Here is a 22,774-nt window from a genome sequence, read left to right on the forward strand (position 1 = left end):
CCCACCCCCTCAGGTATAGTCCCCATAGAGTTTCCTTCACCAATGCACTGTGCACCATCACCTCAGTCCCCTGTGCTTCTCCCCCCTCCCTCCCTCTAATCCCTTGCCCTCCCCTCCCCTGCCGTATGTCTCTGATCTATAATTGTCCGTTTTTGCTTTGTTGTGTTTTGTACTATTATTTTTTTACACTGAATACTTTTTGGGTTCACCTATATTCCTGCTATAAGTGAAACCATCTGATATTTTTCTTTTCCCTTCTGACTTATTTCACTAAGCATAATTCCTTCCAGTTCCATCCATGTTGCTGCGAATGGCATGAATTTATCTTTTTTGATTGCTGAATAATATTCCATTGTGTATATATGCCACATCTTCTTGATCCAGTCATCTATTTTTGGGCATTTGGGTTGTTTCCAGGTTTTACCTATTGTGAATAGTGCTGCAATAAACATAGGGGTACAGGTGTTCTTTTGAATCAATGTTTTTGTGTCCTTTGGGTAGATCCCTAGGAGTGGAATTGCTGGGTCATATGGTAGCTCCATTTTTAGTAGACTGAGGAACCTCCAGACAGCTTTCCATAGTGGTTGGACCAGTTTGCACTCCCACCAGCAATGTAGGAGAGTTCCTTTTTCTCCACATCCTTGCCAACATTTGTTGTTGCTAGTTTTTTTTTCTTCAGAGAAGTTACTGCTTTTCCCTGTGTCATTGATAAGATATGTTGATCAAAGTAAGATTTTAAAGAGATTTACACCTTGCCCTTAGTTACAGTAATTTAGAGGTGGCAGTAGCCCAAATGTCTCTGAACAGATGAATGAATGAAGAAAATGATATATAGATACACACACACACAGACACTTGATATTTTATCCAATATTCAAAGGGAAATCATGTCACATGCTACAACATGGGTGAATCTTAAGAACATTATATTAAGTGAAATAACTGTCATAAATATATGATTGTACTTATAAAAATAAATGATTGTACTTACAAAATAAATAAATATATGATTGTACTTATAAAAAGTATCTAAATTAGTCAAAAATCATAGAACCAAGGTAGAAATATGGTTGTCACGGGCTGGGGAAGGAAAAGGAAGAATTAGTGTTTAATGGTCAGATGGTATCAGTTTTGCAAGATCAAGTTCTAGACATACAATGTAGACATACTTAAACTTTACTGAACTGTTTACTTAAAAATAGCATGATAAATCTAATATTAATGTTAGGTTTTTACCATAAAAAGAAGATGGTCAGGACTTAAATCTTCATCCTCAGTGGTAATCAAAGAAATATTGATTAGAACAGTACCAGCAAAGAATATTATTTTGTCATCTTTGCCAACATGTCTTTACACAGTCCTGGGTGTGCTGATGTTGATACACTTTCTTAAAAGCATCTTGGCAACAAATATATTAAATGTGGAAGTCCTAACTCCCAGTATCTCAGAGTGTGAATTTACTTGGAAATAAGTTGTAGATGCAGTTAGTTAAGATACTAAAATAGAACCAGCCATGAATCCAATGTGCTGTCCTTAGAAGAGACAGAGACACAGACTTGCAAGGGAAGAGTGCCACTTGATGACAGAGGCAGAGATCATGCTGCCACTGCAAAGCAAGGAATGCCAAGGATTGTCAGCAAACCGCCAGAAACTAAGAGGCAAGGAAGGATGTTCCCCTTTAGATTTCAGAGCAAGTATGTCCCAGCTGGCAAGCTGACTTCGGACTGCTAACCTGAAACATTTCTGTTTTAAGCCCCAGATTGTGGTATTTTCTTAAGTGGCATTTTATACCATTTATACCACTTAAGTGGTAAGCCCTAGGGAACTAATACAATAATTAATCATTATGATGTAGGAAGATATTTTGAGAAAATGTAAATGTCCTCTTATGATTCGTATATGAAACAACTCTGTGGTGGTTTCAAAATGATTTTCTAATTCCATGCTATTTTATAGATCAGTTCACATTCTACTGTAAGGAAGCACTTTATATTATCTTTTTTGTTGTTGTTGTTGTTCATTTATTCTCTCCATTCATTTAGCAGTATAAATTCATGGACTCTTATCTGTAGTTCATAATACATTACGGTATTTGTTTTGTTAACCAAATTTTCTATATTTGATCAGTGTGAGCCCCTTCTAACTGGTTCCTGAATATTTTGATCAGTCTCCATTCTTTGAATATTGTCTTATTATCTGGCACAAGATGTTCTGTGCTCTCACACTAGTTGCCCTTTCTCAGTTCCTGAAATCAGCCCTTTTCTCAGGAGCCCTGATGCCTAGAAACCAAGATTTGGGTGTTAGGTGTTGTGGTGTGTCATTGTCTCTAGGTCCTTTTAGCAGATAGAACTAGGAATATATAGATCTATGTGTACACAACATACATCTGTTTACTAAAAACTATGTGTTCTGCTTATACCTCAAGTTCATCCAACACTACAGAGTTTATTTTAGCTTCCCCTTCTTGTACATTGCTTCTTTCTCCAAAGGTGAGAAAAATAACTCCTATTATCCACAAAAATATTTATTCACAAAAAAACTTTATTCACACAATCCTAGAGGACTATAAAATAGTTTCTGGATTTGCAAACCCATTCTATAGCAAAATAAAAAAAAAAAAATACTTTAGGGAACATGTTTAGAATTTTTGACTTTTACCTTAAAGCAAATAGTTAAAATACTATCCCAGTTACAAAAAGTAGTTCTACCTACACCACTTGAGTGTTATTCATTTGTCATAGTTTGATTCATATGGATGCTTCTATCATTGAGATATTTATTTATTCATTCATTCATTTTGAGTATGTGAAACATTGTTTCTGATAGAACCATACCAAAAAAATGCCAGGAAAGCATGATTCCACCTTCCACCCCTCACCCCTCTTAGGCAACCAATCTCACTAGTTTTTGGTGTATACTTTGTGTTTCTTTTCACACAAATGAGCAGTTGTTAATATTTTCTTGCTTCCTGATTATTTTTCCCCTATTCAAGATACAGAATACTGTAGAAACTTTGAACTTTACATTTTTCACTTAAAGATATAGCTGGGAGGCGCGCAGACCTCTCCTGCCGCCCGCTGCTCCCCTCAGCAGTGTACTTCGGTCCTTCTGCCTGCTCTGCTCCCCGCTCTGGCTCTGGTGAATTCTCTCACCCTCCCGCACTTCTGACTGTGCCCAGCGCTTGTATAAATGAATAAATAAATCTTTTTTAAAAAAGACATAGCTGGGAAATTACTTTGTAACAATTCATAGAAAAGAATAGTCATTGTTTTTGTTTTTCTTTACACTCAGTTAATATATGTGTGTATACATACATGCATGCATATATATACACATACATATTCGAAGATATTGCAAGTTCAGTTCCAGAGTAATGCAATAAAGCAAGCCACACCAAGTTTTGATTTCCCACTGCATGTAAGTTACATTGACACTATACACTAGTCTCTTAAGAGTATACAGCATTTTTTCTTTAAAAAATACATATTTTAGTTGAAAAACACTTTCTTGCTAAAAAGTGATAACCATAATCTGAGGCTTCAGTGAATTTTAATCGTTTTGCTGGCAGGGAGGTTCTTGCCTCAGTGCTGATGTTTGCTCGCTAATCAGGGTGGTATTTGCTGGATGTTGGAGTAGATGTAGCAGGTTATTAAAACAAGACGATAATGTTTATTACATGAATTGGTTCTCTTTTTTCAATCAGAACTTTGTCTAACATGTCAGTGTTGTTTGATAGCATTATACCCACTGTCAAACTTCTTGCAAATTTGAAGCCCATTCTCTCAACTTCTGTCAAAATTATATCAACTAAATTTACGCAGTATTTGAAATTCTCTGTCAGCACTTGAACAATGTACAGAGCATCTTCATCAGCAGTAGATTCTATCTCAAGAAAGCACTAACTTTACTCCTCAATAAGAAGCAACTGTTCATTCAAGTTTTATCATGAGATCACAGTAATTCACTCATGTCTTCAGGACCCACTTATTTGTTTATAGTTTTTTTTTTTCACTAAAGTAATATTGCACTGTAACGCTAGTTTTCAGGTGTGCATCTGACTATATACTACGGTAAGTTCTAAATCCACATCTGACTGTATACTACATTAAGTTCTCCACTAAAAGTTCAGTCTCATCTTTCACACTACAATTGATCTCCTTTTACCAGATTTACTGACCTCTTGTCCTTCTTTCTGACAACCACTACTTTGTCTAAATGGGTTTTTTTTATTCTTTTTTTTTTCTTTATGTGCCACATGTGAGAGACAACATATGGTATTGTTCTTTCTCTTGCTGACATTTCACGAAGCATAATGGCTTCTAAGTCTACCTATGGACTTAGAACTCTGTTACATACCAGAATCATCTGTGAAATTCTGTTTTAAACAATTGGGTTTCTTTTGTAGTTTCAATGCCATTTATTTCCCAATTATTTTATAGAGATATAATTGACATATAAGTGTGTATGTAAGTTTGAGATGTACAATTTGTTGGTTTTGTACATTTTTGTACTAGAATCATCTTGAATCCCTCTTCCCTTCACTCAACATGCTCCAGCTACAGAGTTCCTTCAAATGTCAGAAAACCCACAATTCTGTTAGTCCACCCTCTATTGACCTTATTGTCACCATTAACTTGGCCCTCCTCCTGAGCAAGTTAATGCACCCTGGAACAACTCAACAGTACAACAATATAAGTTGTATTGTAGCAATACAACAGAAGTATTGAATTAGTTTGTTTCTCCCCAAAGTAGGGTGTTCATTTGGGAATTGAGCCCAGGAAGTCAGAATGTGGGAGCAGAAAAAGTGAAGGGTTTGGGAGGCTCTCAAGGAAAATCAACAAAGGGTATATTATTGATCTGGACTGGAGATACGACAGATAAGTAAAGCTCTACTTTGAGCTTGAAACTCATCTATGCAACCACCCTCTTCTCTTGGGTTTTCTTACAGTCCTTTTTATCAACCAGTCTCATGGTCGAGATGGGTAACATCACAACCAAGATGACACACTATCAAATTAGCCCCTTTCCTATAGAATCCTTTCCAAAGTATCAGTGCATCAACAATTGCTTTTTTTTTAGCCTCCTAAATTACTTTTGAATCTGAGTTTCTCCATCTCACCCACCATTATGCTAATCAGAGATAGTATTTTCTACTTGTTTTCAGTATCTTGCTAACTAGTCTATTCATATACATTTTGTCCACCTAGTCTGTTTTTTATATGATAGATTGTATAAAATGCAAAAAAAAATAAAAAAGACTGCATCATTATCCTTATTCTTAAAACCCTTCAGATTTAAATTTTCTGTCTTTAAAATCAGTCATGTTTTGGTCCTACCAATCTCTTAGGCCACACCTTCCTCCATACTTCCCAACATCCCTTCACTATACCTCATATTCTGGTTATGTTGGAATTTCTGATAGAACGCTATTCACTCAGATTTTTTTTCTCCCAAAATAACTTAGATACATTCTTCTCTCTTCCTCATATATTCCTTCTTCATCTTGTGCTTGTGAATTTCTACTGATCCTTTTGCTATCAGCACAAATTTCTCTTAAGAAATTCTTGACCCTGCTAACTTGATCAGGTCACCCATGATAAGTTTTTCTAGCAGCAATTACTTTTTCTCAGAGCATTTATCACAACAGCAATTTGACATTTACTTATAGTTTCCTACTCAAATGTAAACTTCATGAGGGCAGAGCCTGGGTTTTATTTGGCTCACATGGCATCCTCAGAACACAGTATGATTCTAACACACTAAGCATGCAATAGAAAAACAGCTGGTGACTTGTTCCTTAGGAAATTCCAAAATGCAAACTTACGAAGTTGCTCCATCTTAGAATGGTTTACTTGGAAGCTTTTATCCACTCAGTTGCATATAGTCAGGACACAGGAAGTGATAACTCAAATCTCGGCTCATGATCCCAGAGGTCATACACATACCACCTACATGCGATGGCTGTACTTGGAGGCTCTGGTCTTAGAAGCTGTTTTTCTACTAAGTATTCTTTTAGCCTTAACGTTTTTACTTAGTGTTCTTTTACTATGGTTAGAGTATATTTGCAGACAAGAAATTCCCCAAAGACAGGCTGTAATTTTTATTGGATGACTTTATTTTAGAGGAAGGAGATGTCAAATTTTTAGATCTGAACTTCCGCACATTCCTGAAAATATAGGAAAACCACTGCAGCTTGTTTTTTTTAGGGCAAGGGCTTACTGCAGACAACTGGAAAAAAAGGTGTCAATTTAAAATTCAAGATTGGACCCCAAAAGTTATTGCCTAGTCATTTGCCCACTATTAGGGTATTTAGTTGGGATGGAAATCCTCAGCATATAGCAGAATCCTCAAACTCTTGACCCATTACAGAAGGACTATGAAGGCAGTAATGATCAGTAGGAAACTATTTGAACTTTTCTTACCCACCAAAATATTAAGTCACAGGCAAGATCACTTTATCAGAAGAAGGTTCAAAGATCAAGGCAGTTGTTTGGGAGCTGCTGGTCAATGACTCCTATCCCCATTTAATTCCTTATATGGTCAGTGTAAACACCGATGCTGATTCCTTCTGCACTTTCCAATCCCACAGTGCTCTCTTTCTTTGAAGAGGAATAAAGTTCCTGACCCGACATGCTGCTCCTGATTATAGATCATATGTAATTTTGTTTCTGCTTAGGACTACCAGTTGACTTTACCCGGCAGGGCTCCAGTTTGTTAACTTCATATTCTGTACCACAATCTAGTCTTCCAAAGTGGTGGAGACCTTTCCTTCCTCCCGGGACATGACCCCGCCCCCCCCCAATACATTTACAATCTCAACATGATCAGTTCTGAAGACTAGCAAGAGTGCCTTAATTGTCTTGGAAAGGAATAAGAATCTAAGGGTAAATCTAAGGGTTTAAGAAGTCAAAGAACCAATGAAGGAGTTGGGAGGGTGGGGCTCCAAAGTCAAGGATATGATAGAGTGTTCCCCCAAAGTGAAAGACAAGTTTGCATACTGAATCAATGGGGAATCTTTCTACATTGGGGGATCAGATTTAGGTAGTACTGGTGTGTCTGCTGACCAGAGGCAGAACAGAAATACATCCTGAGCAGAGTAAGAGGTTTTCCCAGCTGATGTAGTCTGCAACAGAAGAGGCCCTGCTAGCTGGACGAGTAGCCATTTTGATCCAATAGTGTCCAGGTTGCATGAAGCAGACCAACATGGTAGAAACACCACTAATCCTTGAAAGGAGTGTTTCCTAGAGGGGACCTTTAGGGCTAATTCATATCAACATCAGCAGGTAACTGTACTCTTTTTGAGTAACCATTTCCAGCTTGCTTCTAAAACCAAGTATCTGATTAGAGTCAGGTAAGCACATAGTTCAGGCTACTGTTCATGAACTGAGTGTCATCAGATCCATAATTCATAAAACCAGTTCACCCTAATGCACCCCAAGAAATGGTACAGAAAAGAACAGGCTTGGCAGGTCACAAGGATAAAAGTATTATTTAAATAGGTTGTTTACTTGAAACGCAGAGAACAGACATTTAGTATATTAATAGGATGTGCCTGGTAACTCTTTATTGAATGAAGAATGAATTCATGTACCTGTTCCTAGCAAGAAAAGGTTCCTATTAAATAGGAGGCAATCACACACTTTCTGACATAAATTTCACCAGACTTTATGCTTCATTAATAATATTTATTTTAAAGATCACTTTTTATTGTAACAAATATAAAGTCATCAGTGTTTTACAAATTGTCAAAAAATGTTTTAAGTACAAAAAAAATACTTTAGTAAAATGAAAATTATGCTGTATTATTTGGTACACACTTAATACTGTTGACATGCAAACCATATGCAAGAAAAGCTCATGCATAATTGGAGCCATTAGAAGTAAGATATATCTGCTATATTGTGTGATTACAAATTCATTGCTTCAGTCAGCTTTCTTTCTTCAGGGATACCATTTACCTGCAACATGTAAGAATGAATATGGGCATGAGTTAGCCAGAGCATGGAGACTCAGATGTGAAAAAAACAAATACGGCGAGGAGTAATTTTTCTAAACATAATTTAAAATAATTATGTTGCATTATTTTTCCACCTTTGGTTTTTAAAAACAAAGGAAAAATTCTAAATTAGCCTTTTCCTTCTTGGGCCAAAGATATAATGTCTTGCTATTTCTCAAAAGGTACGACCTGTAAATGCCTCCTAGGTAAGCAAAAAGAATGAGATTAACTGCGGGGTATATGACTGTACCTTTTAATCATGGCTTTGTAGAAAATATCATGTGGGCTGGAAGGGCAAAGAATATGAAAAAAACCTGAAGGGGCATCAAACCTAATGATTTGGGCCCCGTCCAAAAGGTAGTACCGTTGTCAGCTTTTAACTGCTCTATTATCCCAGTCAGGGCTTAAGTTCAGGATTACACCACCAGCAGTTGGTTCTTTTCTTAAACTTCTGATGATTTACAAGAAAACATTCTGATCATTTACAAGAAAACAACTAGGTAAAACAAACCTCAGAATATATTCTTTAACAAATTCCATATATATAGCTACAAATAAAATTACTTGGTATCCAAGAGATAAACTTTGCATTTAAATTGTCTTCATAAGGAAACTGTGATTCTAGCATAATGCTTTGAGGCACTTGGAAAAAACATATCATGATAATCATGCACAAGTGTTGCCTCTGTGAGATACTGGAATGACCAGGATGAAGGAACAGAAAAGCTGGTGTACTCATGAAAATACATAACCTAAATCCATGCATGTGTAGACAACAGGACAATTTCAAAATTGAGAAACTATTTTTTTACTCAATGAATAGAATGGGGATAAGAAATGTCAGCTGCCTATTTAGCTCTTCTCTCCAGGAGGCACGACTCTATTTACTTTCACATTTATTAGAAGCAGAAGCACAACAATCTATCATAATTATAAAACATCCTAGGGGGAATCTTTCTTCCTTTAGCATATAGATACTTTGGGGACTCACCAAAAGCAAAAAGAAAACAACTAGGACTTGACTGCACTTTAGTCAATAATATGCTCCAAATTAAAAAAAAAAAATCAGAAAATAAGAAAGTAATAAGTTATAGTGTTAACTAAAAAGTGAGATCAAAGCTTTCTTGACTCTAGCAAAATGCCTGCTCCCCTAAACCTGTTTCAGAAAAATAATTTAGAAAATTAGGTTGAACAATCCCCACAGGGTATATTCTTTGGCTCCTGTCACATTTGCTCAGGCATAAATTGTACTTGTATTTGGACATGTTGCCTATTACTAAAATGTTGTGTGCTAACAAACTCACTAGTTGATAAAAAACCTATACTACTATCAAATAAATCTCCCTAATATTGTCTACTTGGGTTTCCTTATTTTCCCTATTGGGAAATAGCTGGATTTTTAAGACGTGGAAAGAAATATTTACTATCTTTCTAGAAATTGTCTCCTTGTTAGTCATTCCATGTCTGAAACAATTAAGAATCAGAAGAGAGATATCTTGGGAGAGATGGAAGACTGGAGTTGATAAGGAAAACATGTCAACATTTCCAATGTAGAAATACTAAAAAAAAGCTTACTCTTTGAAAATAAGTCATGAAATTAGTGGTAGTAGGGATTCATTGTTTCTTTACTCTTTAGACAAAATATTTATAACAAAGATTGTTCCTTCATCAATCTCCTGAATGTTTACACAGTAGCAGCACCACATCAATATATTAGACAGTCTTGTTGAAATATGTTAGCATTTAATTAAAACAAGTAATCAAAATTGTGGTGGATAATTCTGATAAATATTATTTCATAATTAAAATCTGATAAGCAACTTCATTATACTTGCCTCAAATCTTTGAAAAGTTGTCAAACGAAAATCTCCTTAAATTCCCGAAAGCAGTAATAGAGAAGATAATTTTTTAATGAAACATCCAATAAATTGTATAGGTGCCTGAACTTTTTGAGACTTACTTAATAGCTTCCTTACCACAATGCTACTATTCAGGCTGAGAATTCCACATCCAACTTACATTTTTAAAAGTTCTTGTGCTTTTCCAAAAGAGCTACAAAGGCATTACTGGTTGCCTGGCAATTAGAACTAGGAATCAACCACTAATTAGAAGACAATCATGAATAAGTTATCTTCTTGGTACCGAGATGAATGAAATAATTGGCTGTGGAAATTTTTAGGGACACTTGAAAGAAATAAACTTAAAGAAAGCAAGTCTTAGGGAAATAGAATACTCCCAGGAGAATTGTCCGCCATCTTGTTGTCACTGGTCATGTTATAACAGCTTTTTAAAGTGGCATTAAATCCAGGACAACCAATTCTCATTTATCCCCCAAAGCCTCAGTGATTAGTCACAATGGTTTCCTTTTTTCAGAGTTAGTTTCAAGCTGCTCACTTACTGAGACAAATCCTGGATGCATCCAAACCAAGAATCTTTCATACCAAGAGGAAGAATAGGGAGCTTCACTGAAGGAAAGGGAATTTTATTCAGTCTTCCTTAATTAGACAGGACCTCCATGGACGCTTTTGCTCTATGGTCATTTACCCTGTGTTTATCACTCTGATGTCAATCTATGCAATAATCTCAGCTATTATTCTGAGGTCCCAACTCTGATTAGGAATGACAACTGCTTTGCCTTACTTAGTGAAGCAAAGCTTCATAAATTATATAGTACTGTAATTATATCTGTTAGTTTCATTCATAAACATCAACTTATTTTTAGTACTCACCTGTAGTCTGCTGCTGGGGAATCTGAGTCTGATGTGGCAAATTCCTAGAAAGGATTAACATTTTTGAGTAAAACTGTTTACATATATGTAAATAAAGAGCAGACATAGGTGAAAAATTTGTATGGCTAGAAAGGACCACAAAAAATTATCTAACCCAGAACAACTTCCCCTCAACCCTCATGAGTTTATGGATGAGGACTCTGAGGTTTGCAAAGGATAAATAATGACAGTATATAACATTCATGGAGTTCCACTAGATGCTACACAGTGAATTACCTCAATCATTCTAGGAATTATCATTTTTTCCCAATTTAAAGATGAGGAAATAGGCTTAGGGGTCCAATGCTTTAAACAAGAAGCAGTGGATAAAGATGTGAACACTGCCTCCAGGGTTTGTTCCTGAAACCTGTATACTTTCAGATCTAGGTCTAGAACCAGATACATACTTACACACTCATGGAACAATATATATGACCCCCTGCATTCACTGTGGTCTGCTACCTCCATTCAGAGAATGACAGTGACCATTCTCCCAAAAAAACTAATCCAAATGTAGAAGTCATCATTAAACCTTCCCTCTTTTTCAGTCCCCTCATAAATCACTTGGGGATTTGACGATTCTTCTCAATCTCCTCTGAATATGTCCCCTTCTTCCCATCCCGTTGCAAACTACACGAATGCAACGGAGAATTATCACTTCTCCGTTTCTTTGAAACTGATCTAAATTATTTCCTCATTCTGATTCTTGCTTCTTTATGTTCTACTCTTCACATTATTATCAGATGATTTTCTAAGATATCTGATTAATGTCATTCAAAATAACACACATTTCAGTATTTCCTTAAACCTACCTTCAAACTAAAATTCAAGTTGTTTAGTGTAGTGTAGAAGGCCAGCAATATATTTGGAGCCCTCCCTGACTGCATGAAACAGAACCATTAGGGCCTCCCCGGTGGCGCAGCGGTTGAGCGCTGGGTTGCGAAGCTGCCCGCAGCCTCTGCAGCGCCGGTTCGATCCCCGGCTGCTCCCTGGCCACCGGCGAAGGGTCCCACATGGCGTGCAAACCTCTCCTGCCGCCCGCTGCTCCCCTCAGCAGTGTACTTCGGTCCTTCTGCCTGCTCTGCTCCCCACTCTGGCTCTGGTGAACTCTCTCACCCTCCCGCGCTTCTGACTGTACCCAGTGCTTGTATAAATAAATAAATAAATATTTAAAAAAAAAAATAGTTATAAAAAAAAAAAAAAACAGAACCATTAACCACCATGGTCACTACAATCTTCTGCACTCGAACAGCTCCCATTTGTCCTTGCAAACTCAATTCAACATTTGTTACCTTTCAAAATTCAGTACAATAACATTCAAAATATCCCACAGATAAGGTAATTAAAGTGTTTTTAACATTTCTTTTTTAGTTAAAAGAACATCATCTTCATGTCTCCTCACTCTTTAAGCTGTCCCTCTCCCCATCCCCCATTAGGTTACCATTTAGCATACATGGTTTCATACACATGCTGATTATCATTACATTTCTACCCAAAAAACATCTAATTGCTCCAAAGCACTTTGACAGTAAGACTCATATTTTGTTTGGGATCCCCAGCAGTAAGCATGCAACAACACACTTTTGAATGAGTACATGTAAAAGTGAAGATACTCAGAAAGATTCATATAATATACCTGTGCTTCCAACACACCATGTAGCTTCAAATTTGATATAAAAATTAGTTTACAAGATGTTAAACTCATACTCTGTGTGGAAGAAATTCTAGGAGTCAGGCCCTTGTTACAGAGTAGGGTTTGATCCAAGCCAAGGATTTTCAGAACTGTTTTCTCTTTTCAGCAACAGAATTCCTTTTAATTGAAATCCTAAGCAGAACTCTTGATGTACAAAAGAGAAATGTGAGGCAGCCCAGGGTGAAACAAGGGAGCCAGGAATCCCCTACCTGCTTTGTTTCCTTTGCCCAACATGCTGACCCCGAAGGTATTTCTAAGAAACATCCAAGAAACAGCTGGAAAACCATTGATTTGAATTATTTCAATCAGGCAATATTATATTCCAAATACAACCATCTAAAGGACAAGTGCATGCTAGTTAAATATTGTTTAAATTCTTACATTATGCTACAGTAGTGTTAATGATGTGAGTTTTTTAAATTTCAGTTCCATTTTTAAAATACTGTTAAGGAAATAATATCAATTCAATTTCAGGAAGATAGTTAATAATTAATCTCAATAATTACATTTTTTGCTATTACCTATGAGGTCTGCTTATCCTTGTGTGGTCTCAGGGAGTATTTATTTTGGTTTGTTTATACTATCAGTATTTCACAGAATATATATAAGTGTTTTGATTATCAAGGTAAAAAATTTTATTTATAAAACACAAAGAAGAAATAAATTCTAGATTTAAAGAAAAACAAACATCCTTACTAGAGAAGTTATACGCAATTTCATGGACATTTGGGAAGAAGATATGACTTAACTACTCGGATATAACTTATCTGAATCTATTTTAGCATACCTTAAGAGCTTATGCACACACACCACGATCATCTCCAGTTCTACCTTGCCTATTAGTGGATTAAATCAACACATTTTGATATACTCCATAGTTGGAACCCCTTCTTCCTTTGGTTCACCCAACTTACCCTTCTGTGGACACAGTTTGAACATCAGTGATCAAAATCAATCCACGTCCTGTAATTTCTTCTTTAGCCTCCTTTTTTTTTTGCCCCATTTCTGCTACCCTGCTAAACTTTCTAAGTAGCAAGGGGTTGACTACATTGGAAGAGAAATGGTTGGGTGAGAAAGTACCACACACAAATAGCAGGAAATCTGACGTATAGACAGCAATTGTGTGTATTATATTGGTTTCAAGATTTAAAGATTTCTCTGTAGCAAGTGTCCCAACTGGTTAAGCCTGAATGCTGTACATGCATTCATACTTTAAATGAAACTTAGATGAGTTAGATAAAAGTGCTTATATGTATAAGAAGGTCTCAATAAAAACTGGAGATTCAACTTTCCCAGACTCTCCAAGGCGTATACACACATGTAGCTCTGCCGCCCAAGCGCACAACTGCAAGTGAGCCTGTGAGTGCTGTATTAAGTGTGTAATCTAAGAACAGAAGGTAGGTACGTCCTAAGCAGGTACCTCACTGTTTCAGGGTTGTTGGAAAAATACCAACAACTAACTTTGCTACAGGTAATAGAAAATGCAGGATGAAAATGCAAGCATTTCCAAGTTGGTGAAAATAGGCTGCTAAATGCAAGAGAGTGGAATTGACTTCAACCAGAGGGGCTATAATCCTTCCAAGAAAGGACCTATAAAGTCATAAAACTCCTTAGTCCTTTAATAACTTAATTATTCTAACTGAAAGATTATTATGTGTAAACTGAATTACACAGGAAAAAATAAGAAGCTATAATTCTCTAAATTATTAGCATTAATTATTTTCTAATTTTACTACCATTAATTACATTTAAATAGACAATTATGTAAATTAGTCATTGTACAAACTTCATTCTTTAGGAAAGCAAAGGTAATAACCTGCAAATTAGTATGTGATTTGGGAGAGAATATTTTTATTATTTTAACAATCATTTTAAGGTAATGTGACATTCTTGGATATCCTATAGAGTAATTCTATGAGTAAGGTTGATGAATATCAATTACATCCTTACTTGCTTGGAGAATCAAAAGCAAAAAGGTTACATGATTTACATAAAGTCACAGAATGTACCATAGGAAAATAAATGATATGTGGACTACAAAATATTTCTATTTTGAATTAATAGAGACATTTGAATAAGAAATACGGTATTTTTAGAATTTCCCAATTATTATTAGAGCAAAATTGCCCAGACTGAATTTTTTACGAAATAATGACTTTAGACCTTATAACTACTTTTACTAAGGAGTCAGGCCATATTTTTTTTTTTTTTAATATTTATTTATTTATTTATTTATTTATTTATTTATTTATTTATTTATTTATTTATACAGGCATTGGGTACAGTCAGAAGCGCAGGAGTGTGAGGGAATTCACCAGAGCCAAAGCGGGGAGCAGAGCAGGCAGAAGGACCAAAGTACACTGCTTGAGGGGAGCAGCGGGCGGCAGGAGAGGTCTGCGCGCCATGTGGGACCCTCCTCCAGTGGCCGGGGAGCAGCCGGGGATCCAACCGGCGCTGCAGAGGCTGCGGGCAGCTTCGCAATCCAGCGCTCAACCACTGCGCCACTGGGGAGGCCCAAGGAGTCAGGCCATTATTTGAACAAAAGAAGAGAGAAATGAGGGAGTGAAGGAAATTGAAAACATCACCAAAATATTTAATTTCAAAACCTAATTTGAATTAAAATCAATGTAGAATAAATATGGAATACAAAGGATAAGGGAGACATTCACGTCTTTTGGTTATTTTCCCCTGCTTGTATGAATCCAACAGCAAGTCTACTACACCTTTACATTGAAGCAGTTACAAACCTTTAGAACCAAGCTATCAGAAATATTGCCTCTACTATTTTGAATGTGTCTTCACTGAATTAAAAAAGTCAATGTCAGGCCTCCACTGGTGGCGCAGCGGTTGAGTGCTGGGCTGCGAAGCTGCCCGCAGCCTCTGCAGTGCTGGTTCGATCCCTGGCCACTGGCGAGGGTCCCACATGGTGCACAGACCTCTCCTGCCTTGCCTGCTGCTCCCCTCAGCAGTGTTTTGTCAGTCTGCCTGTTCTGCTCCCCGCTCTGGCTCTGGTGAATTCTCTCACCCTCCCGCACTTCGGACTGTACCCAGTGCTTGTATAAATAAATAAATAAATCTTAAAAAAAAAAAAAAAAGGTAATGTCTCTGAAATATCCTTGGCATCTTAACACTTCTTGCCAACAGAAAATCTCTCTTTGGTCCCCCGACACATTCTCTTCAACAGATACTTTTATTAAAACCTAATTTTTTATTTATGGAATTCTACAATAAAATATGTTCTCAATATTACTAAAGAAGATAAATGGAAAAATACTTTGGATAAAAGCTAAAATGATTACTTACTAAATATCTTTAATTAGAAGATTGAATTCTACTTTTATTCTTGTTAATTTGCAAAACATTAAATACAACAACCTACCTCCTGTTTTGAGGGAGACTAAATTATCCTGGATTAGGTATTATATTTAGTATAATGAATAAGTAAAAATTTTACATAGCCAATTAAAATCTCCCTAGAAAAAATTTTGAGCACTTTCCTCTAATTCTCGTGATATAAAAAATCCTCTATGAAATTGCCTCACCTCAGAGGGAAACCTATTGAATACTGACATTGGTAAATAAAAAGAATGAAGAGGTAGACAAATCTACCACACTCCCTCCCAAGACCACATAATACCAGTTTACTGATTTTATTTTTTAGAAAATTGAATTTTGGGGATACTCCAGTCAATGCCTCATCTAAAATTACAAAATAGCTACAATTTCCTAGTGATGTTTAGCCTTTCATCAAGGTTTAACATTCCTCTGTCCCCTTCAGGCATTATTTTCCAGTGGACTCGCATCTTTCACTTCTCTATCCCATTTTCTTTAGGCAGCTTAAGGAAGCGGTGGAAAGGTTAGAGGCCGGTACACATGAACCCACAAACAGCTTCCACATTATCAATAATGCATGTGGACTGGCCCTCTTTCGCACTTTTTTGCACATACCCCTCAGGAGGATCTAGGAGAAACTGCTGACCCTTTAAAATGCCATATGGTAGAGTATAAATAACAACCTCTTCCCCATGGATTCTCAATCTTTGTTCCTGCTCCACCATCACATACACCCCCATCAAAATGCCCAGAAGTATGGCCCTGGTATCTGTGATGTAGAAGTCCCACCGGAAGTGTGACCTACAAGTTGGTTTGGTAAAAACCAGACTAGACTATCATTCAACATCCTTTTTAGGACCCCAAATTCTACGGCTTGAATTTTAATTTTCTTAAATAATTATGAAGGTTTATCTTTGAGGTACATCTATCAAATTTGTAGTACAGTTGTTTTTTTTTTTTTTTTTTTTTAAGATTTATTTATTTATACAAGCACTGGGCACAGTCAGAAATGCTAGAGGGTGAGAGAATTCACCAGAGCCAGAGCAGGGAACAGAACAGGCAGACTGATGAAGTACACTGCTGAGGGGAGCAGCGGGCAAGGCAGAAGAGGTCTGTGCAGCATGTGGGACCCTCGCCGTTGGCCAGGGATCAAACCGGCGCTGCAGAGGCCGCAGGCAGCTTCACAGCCCAGCGCTCAACCCCTGCGCCACCAGGGGAGGCCTTGTAATACAGTTTTGATGTTAAGTCTCTGGGCAGAAACATAGCCCCTCGTCCTAACAGTGATTCTTGGAGCAAAGTAAATTCTAAGAAATATTTTATAATAGGATACCCAGCATGCCCAGCAAGGAGGGGCTGCCAAAAGAGGAAGAGATTTTTGTTAGTGGGGGCCTTTGTACAGCATACCTGGCCAGAGCGCCACAAGAATGCCAAGGTCTGAGAAACAGCCCAGACAGGAAGGGACTAAAGAGACACGTTGATTATTGTGTCCTAGACACAGTCGTGAAAGAGAAGGACATCTGTGGAAAAACTAATGAAATCGAAAAATATCTGAAGTCTGGTTGACAGTATAGTATAATATTGGTTTCTTCCTTGTGACAAATGTGCTGTCGCTATTAGATGTTAACAATGAGAAAACTGGAGAAGGCTACCTTGGAAGTTGATTACCTTTGCAACTTCTCTGTACCTCTAAAATCATTAAAAAGTAAATTTTATCAAATAAAAAGTACATAAGCAAAGATTAAATTTACCTTTCATTTCTTTACTATGTGATCATTTCAGCAGCCTATTTATGTAGTGTCTCCATAATCTGGAAAGTAGAAGGAACACTGCAAAAAGACACCCCTTTCTGATCATCTCTGGGTCCTGCTTTTTTTTCACTTTCCACTATCTTTTTTAATCGCCTCGTCTGTAAGCTGGATCAGGACCTCTCTCTGAGGTCAATGACGGCACCATCTACTCCTGACCAGATATCAAGATAGGTAAAAAAAACCTAAGTTTAGCTTTGCCTCAACTATGTCATGTGCAAAGGATTAAACATATTTTTATTGTCTAACTTAATGGTGCTAGTCTGAAATCCTATGAAGCAGTCTACCAAAAAGCAAGTATTACTATATGTGATAAACAAATATGGCAGCCCCTCATTGTACAACTGTTACGAGTTCTCTAAATCTCTGAGTGGGTCAGCTTGCTTAAAGCCAAGCAAGTTTCTACGAAGCTTTGAAGGTAAACTTTGTTTTTAAGTCTTACTAAGAAGACAACAAAAACTTTCAGCTGTGTCCTTCCACCTGACTATTTCAGGCACTAAGTCTGAAGAATAAATAAGAAATCCTGTAGCTAGCCATACTGTTCATGAATGATAATTCAGTACTACTAGTATGATTATGTGAGGATGTAATGCTCACATATTTTAGGAAGGGTTAATTAATAAATAATAGGAAGCATTAACCTAGTATATATCTGCTTATCAAGTACTGTAATGCCTCATCAAATATGATGTTTCATTTTAATGTTGATAATTCAGTTTGATTCAAATGACCAAATATTTGTATGTGTACTTGGTGCTCAAATAAAAATTGAAGAACATGTCTGTGCTTTTAAGGTAAGGAGTAAAAGCTGTGACAAACCTGATACAATAAATTCCCTATTATCTGGTGTGGTTGGAAAATGAGGTCAATCACATATTCTGGCTTATAGGAAGTTACCATAGAGACCATGCACATATTATCCATTTCCAAGAATAAAAGGAAGATAATATACACTCAACACAGAAACTACACCGAATGTAATTTAATTTTCCTCTGATGAGTCAGACGCACTTGATGATCTCGCCGTGCCTCAGAATAATCATTGTGAACATCATCAATTATCTATGTACCCTATTTATATAGAAGTGCTAGTTAATGGAGTTTTTCCATTAGCAGAAATATGAATAATATGAAGATTTTCTGGTCTTAAAAATACATATATGATCAAATTGTAAGTTCAATAAAACAGCCCATTGCATTTGCTAATAGAGAGATCTGCTCTACATAATGACAGTGTGGGGTTATGGAAAGAATGGGAAGATGCACTTGGTTGCAAACTAGATCAGAAATTTTATTTTGCTTGTATATTAGCAGCAACACAAAAAAAAAAAATCCTAACTGGGAATCAAAATAATGTTTAAGGTGCTATTTTTTGTTTTGTTTTGCTTTGTTTTTGTGTAGAAGAACAGGGATGTAGGCCAGGGGTACGGGGGTGGGGGGAGTGAAAGGATTCACCAGAGACACAGAGTGGGGAGCAGAACAGGCAGATTTACTGAAATACAGCACTAAGGGAAGCAGTGGGTGAGAGAGGAGAGGTCTGCTGCACCATGTGGGTAGCTCCCTGACAGTGGTGACAGTGATGAGACTTAACTAACCCTAGGCCACCAGGGAGGCCCCTAAGGAGCCTTCCTTATGCTTTCTAATCATATATATTGAGAATATCTAAAAAATGATAGTAATCATTTTCCTTCCTTAACCAGCAATACATAATATTGTTTTATTGATTAATAAATTTATTCAAATCCCCCCATTCATTATAATGAATAGTTCTCCTCTAAACTTTGATAGCATTGTCTTTTTGTCAATAGAAGAATTTCCCAAATCTGTTCTTTAAAGAGTTAGCTCAGAAAGTCCAATTCCGTCCATCATAATGTAGTACATACAGATATTCATTTATAAGGATGTACACCTGAAACTGTTATAATGCAATGCTACTTCAATAATTTTTTTTAAAGGTCACCTCTTCCGATCTTTTTCCATGGATTCACAAAGCATATGAACATACTGATGCCTCTGAGAACTTTTGTAGTTTAAACAATTGGTTTCTCAAGTGTGTTTGACCAATTCATTTTTGAGAGTATATGTCAACATTCTACTATCACTCTTGGGGAAAGAATATAAGAAATGGTAGTCTTAAAGAATTCATTAATTTTTTTCATTGTGAAAATGAGTAATAAGGCTGTTCATAATTTTCAGTTAAGAAGGCAGGAAAAATAACCAAATTGTGAACTATTATAATATTACTAAAATTTTACTAATTTTTCTCATCAATATCTAATGCTGATAAAATAGGTTTTATGCTGACCCAGTAATCAACCAAGAGCACAGAAATCACTCCCTTTCAGTATAACTAAATGTTATGAGACTTTAATATGTCAGAATATTAGTGTTTCTGAAACTCCAGGTTTTAAATGCATGCAATTTTCCCCCACTGTTAATAGTACTTGAATCAATTACTGAAACATATGCACACACTCATAGCCTGGTCTAGTCAATTAAATAAATGCTGTTAGAAGAAGTTGGGACTCAGTACTTTTAGATTTCCAATGAATTTTGAACAAATTTGTCAAGTCTGTCTATACTACTTACATTAATTACTGCTAATATTCATTTAACATGGCTACAAAATAAGCATTTGCAATGGGAAAAATGTTTGCACCTATTATTGTTCCAGAGTTTACTTTTATATCACATCTTAAGGTTTATGTGTGGAATGGGGGTAAATTTTTCTGTCAATCCGTTCTATTTCCAAGAGTAAAGCAAATGAATGAAGATTTCAAAAACATACTTTTAACATATGCTTAAAGAAGGCCAAAACAAAATTTCTGAAAAACCAACTACAGTTTTACCTAGAATTTCCTTACGTAAAAATTTTGACTAGATATTTAACATGGGCTCGAAAGCACAGTTGGGCAGTTTCCTCAGCTCCTCTTCCCCACATGTTCTCCCTGAAAAGGCCTTTTGCAGGCTCTCTGACCATGCTCCTTCTAGCACTACAGGGAAGTTTTTCACTGATAAGTTATGTTTATGCCCAGAAATAAACCCACACAAATGTGGACAACTAACTTACCACAAAGGAGCCGAGGACATACAGTAAGTAGAACAGTAAGACTCTTCAATAAATGGTTCTGGGGAAAATGGACCACTCCCCTATATAATTCACAAAAACTGCCTCAAAACAAACTAAAGACTTGAATAAAAGAAATGAAACCATAAATTCATAGGAAAAAAACATAAGTGATACACTCCTTGACATTGGCCCTAGAGATATCTTGGAGACTAAACTCCAAAAGGAAGGGAAACAAAATAAAGGGGACCACCTCAAATTACTAAATTTCCACACACCACACAGCAAAAGAAACTATCATCAAACTAACTCTCACCAAACTATCATCAAACTAAACTGCATCTCACCAAATGAGCAATATATTTGCAAATGATGCACTGGAAAAGGAGTTAATATCAAAAATACATAAAGAAATCAAACTCAACAATAAAAAAATGGACTAAAAAATGGGCAGAAGAGCAGCATAGTTTCCCCAAACAAGACATATAAATGGCCATCAGGTGCACGACAAGATAGTCATCTTTTGTTATTAGTGAAATACAAATCAAAACTTTACACCTATAAGAATGGATATGCAGGATTATATATAAGAGTTAAGAATTGAAAACTGCTTAAGTGCCATGGACAGAGGATTCAACAAAGAAGTTATAGCCTATACACACAATGGAACACTCTGTTATATATTTAAAAAGAAAAAAAACAGTAAGTCCTGCTATTTGCAACAACACAGATGGATTTACAGGATATTATGCTTAATAAAATAAACACCACATTACTTCTCTCATGTGGTACACACAAAATGAAAGAAGTAAATAAAAATGACTTTTAGACTGAGCAGAATAAATTAAATATAGATTAGGTAGTCTATAGAAAAATTGGATTGACTCATTTTGGTATGATAGTACCAAACAATAACCTAAAAGCCTTTTATCCTGAGAGAAAAATTATAAATAGGTTTGTTATAATAATTTTAGAAATAGTTAACAGAGCCAGATCATTCTAATAAAAACTAAAAAATAATCAATTTGTCATACTTCAGGTGGAATATGCTTCTCTTTCTACAATTATTAACCCATCTTTGAGCAAACACATAAATTTATTTGCAGTGTTAATTTCTGAAATGTTAAGGTCAATATTGTCTTGTTTGGGCTGGGTGAGGGGCAGCAAACAGTTCCTGAAAGTAATTCAATTTATTTGGGTCAGCACAATGAGGTTCAGATTGACACTATCGAAGTTCAGTGGCTATTTTCCTTTATAAAAAACAAACAAAAGCTCTGGTCTTTACAGTCATTCAATAGGCGTATTCATGCATATTCATGATTATGGTTCCAAGTGGATACTTACTGCTGCGTTTGCATCAATGGCATATTAGTGCTCTCATAATTGTCTGCATGTAGAGGAGGGATGATTTCCCCAGTTACAGGGTGAAATACAGGAAGCGTTGATAGGGGCCATGCTATCTCTCTATTCTTGGACATGTCACGAAGTTCTTTGGTAGATTTTTGAATAGCACTATGATGGACCAGTTGGATGCTACGTCAAAAAGAAATAAAACAACATATACTTTAAAGTCATATTAGCCCAATGAGTCATCAATTTGAAAAGTTACAAGGTATTTTTTTCATTTTAAAATAAGACATTGTGCTTGGGCATTCTACAAGTTAGAAAGAGAAAGAATTCACATACTTTCAACATAGCAATACTGAAGTAAAAATTATAAACTAGTTTTGAAATAGATGGGTCTCATTAAGCTAAAAAAAAAAAACTGTGTTAATTTTAAAGCCCTATGTAACAGACTAAGATTCTATTTAATTTCTATGATTAAGATAAAACTACCATAGCTTTTATAATGTTGCTTCTGGTGGGGCATTTATAAATACTCACAGAAGTTTCATTTTATGGTAGGTTATTACTGTAGATTCAGGAAAACTTGTATGAAAGGTCTTTTCATCTGTTCTCTGGTTTATAGAAATGCAGATTGGGAAATCACATAATATAAATGGCAAGTTAATATTCTGAATCTGAAATATTTTAGGTTTAATTTTTATCTAAATAGTCTTAGTTTTTAAACCCTTTTAATTTTTAATTTCTACCCCTCCTAAATATCTCTAT

The 22,774-nt window shown here is 36.1% G+C and overlaps 1 protein-coding gene across 4 annotated transcripts in view; it reads right to left on the bottom strand.

The window, feature by feature from the left end:
• Positions 1 to 7,669: 7,669 nt before the first annotated feature.
• SGCE (sarcoglycan epsilon) overlaps positions 7,670 to 22,774 on the bottom strand; it is a 70,535-nt gene continuing 55,430 nt past the window's right edge. For all 4 annotated transcript variants that reach the window (XM_054692352.1, XM_037508054.2, XM_054692353.1 and 1 more), the window contains 3 exons: positions 22,007 to 22,195; positions 10,726 to 10,769; positions 7,670 to 7,958 (listed from right to left, as the gene is read on the bottom strand). In XM_054692352.1, the coding sequence (XP_054548327.1) occupies positions 7,942 to 7,958; positions 10,726 to 10,769; positions 22,007 to 22,195 (250 nt within the window). In that variant the 3' untranslated portion in view covers positions 7,670 to 7,941. The remainder of the gene's footprint in view (positions 7,959 to 10,725; positions 10,770 to 22,006; positions 22,196 to 22,774) is intronic.

Source organism: Talpa occidentalis, unplaced genomic scaffold (assembly GCF_014898055.3).
Source record: "Talpa occidentalis isolate TD23 unplaced genomic scaffold, MPIMG_talOcc4v2.1, whole genome shotgun sequence".
NCBI classification, from domain to species: Eukaryota; Metazoa; Chordata; class Mammalia; order Eulipotyphla; family Talpidae; genus Talpa; species Talpa occidentalis.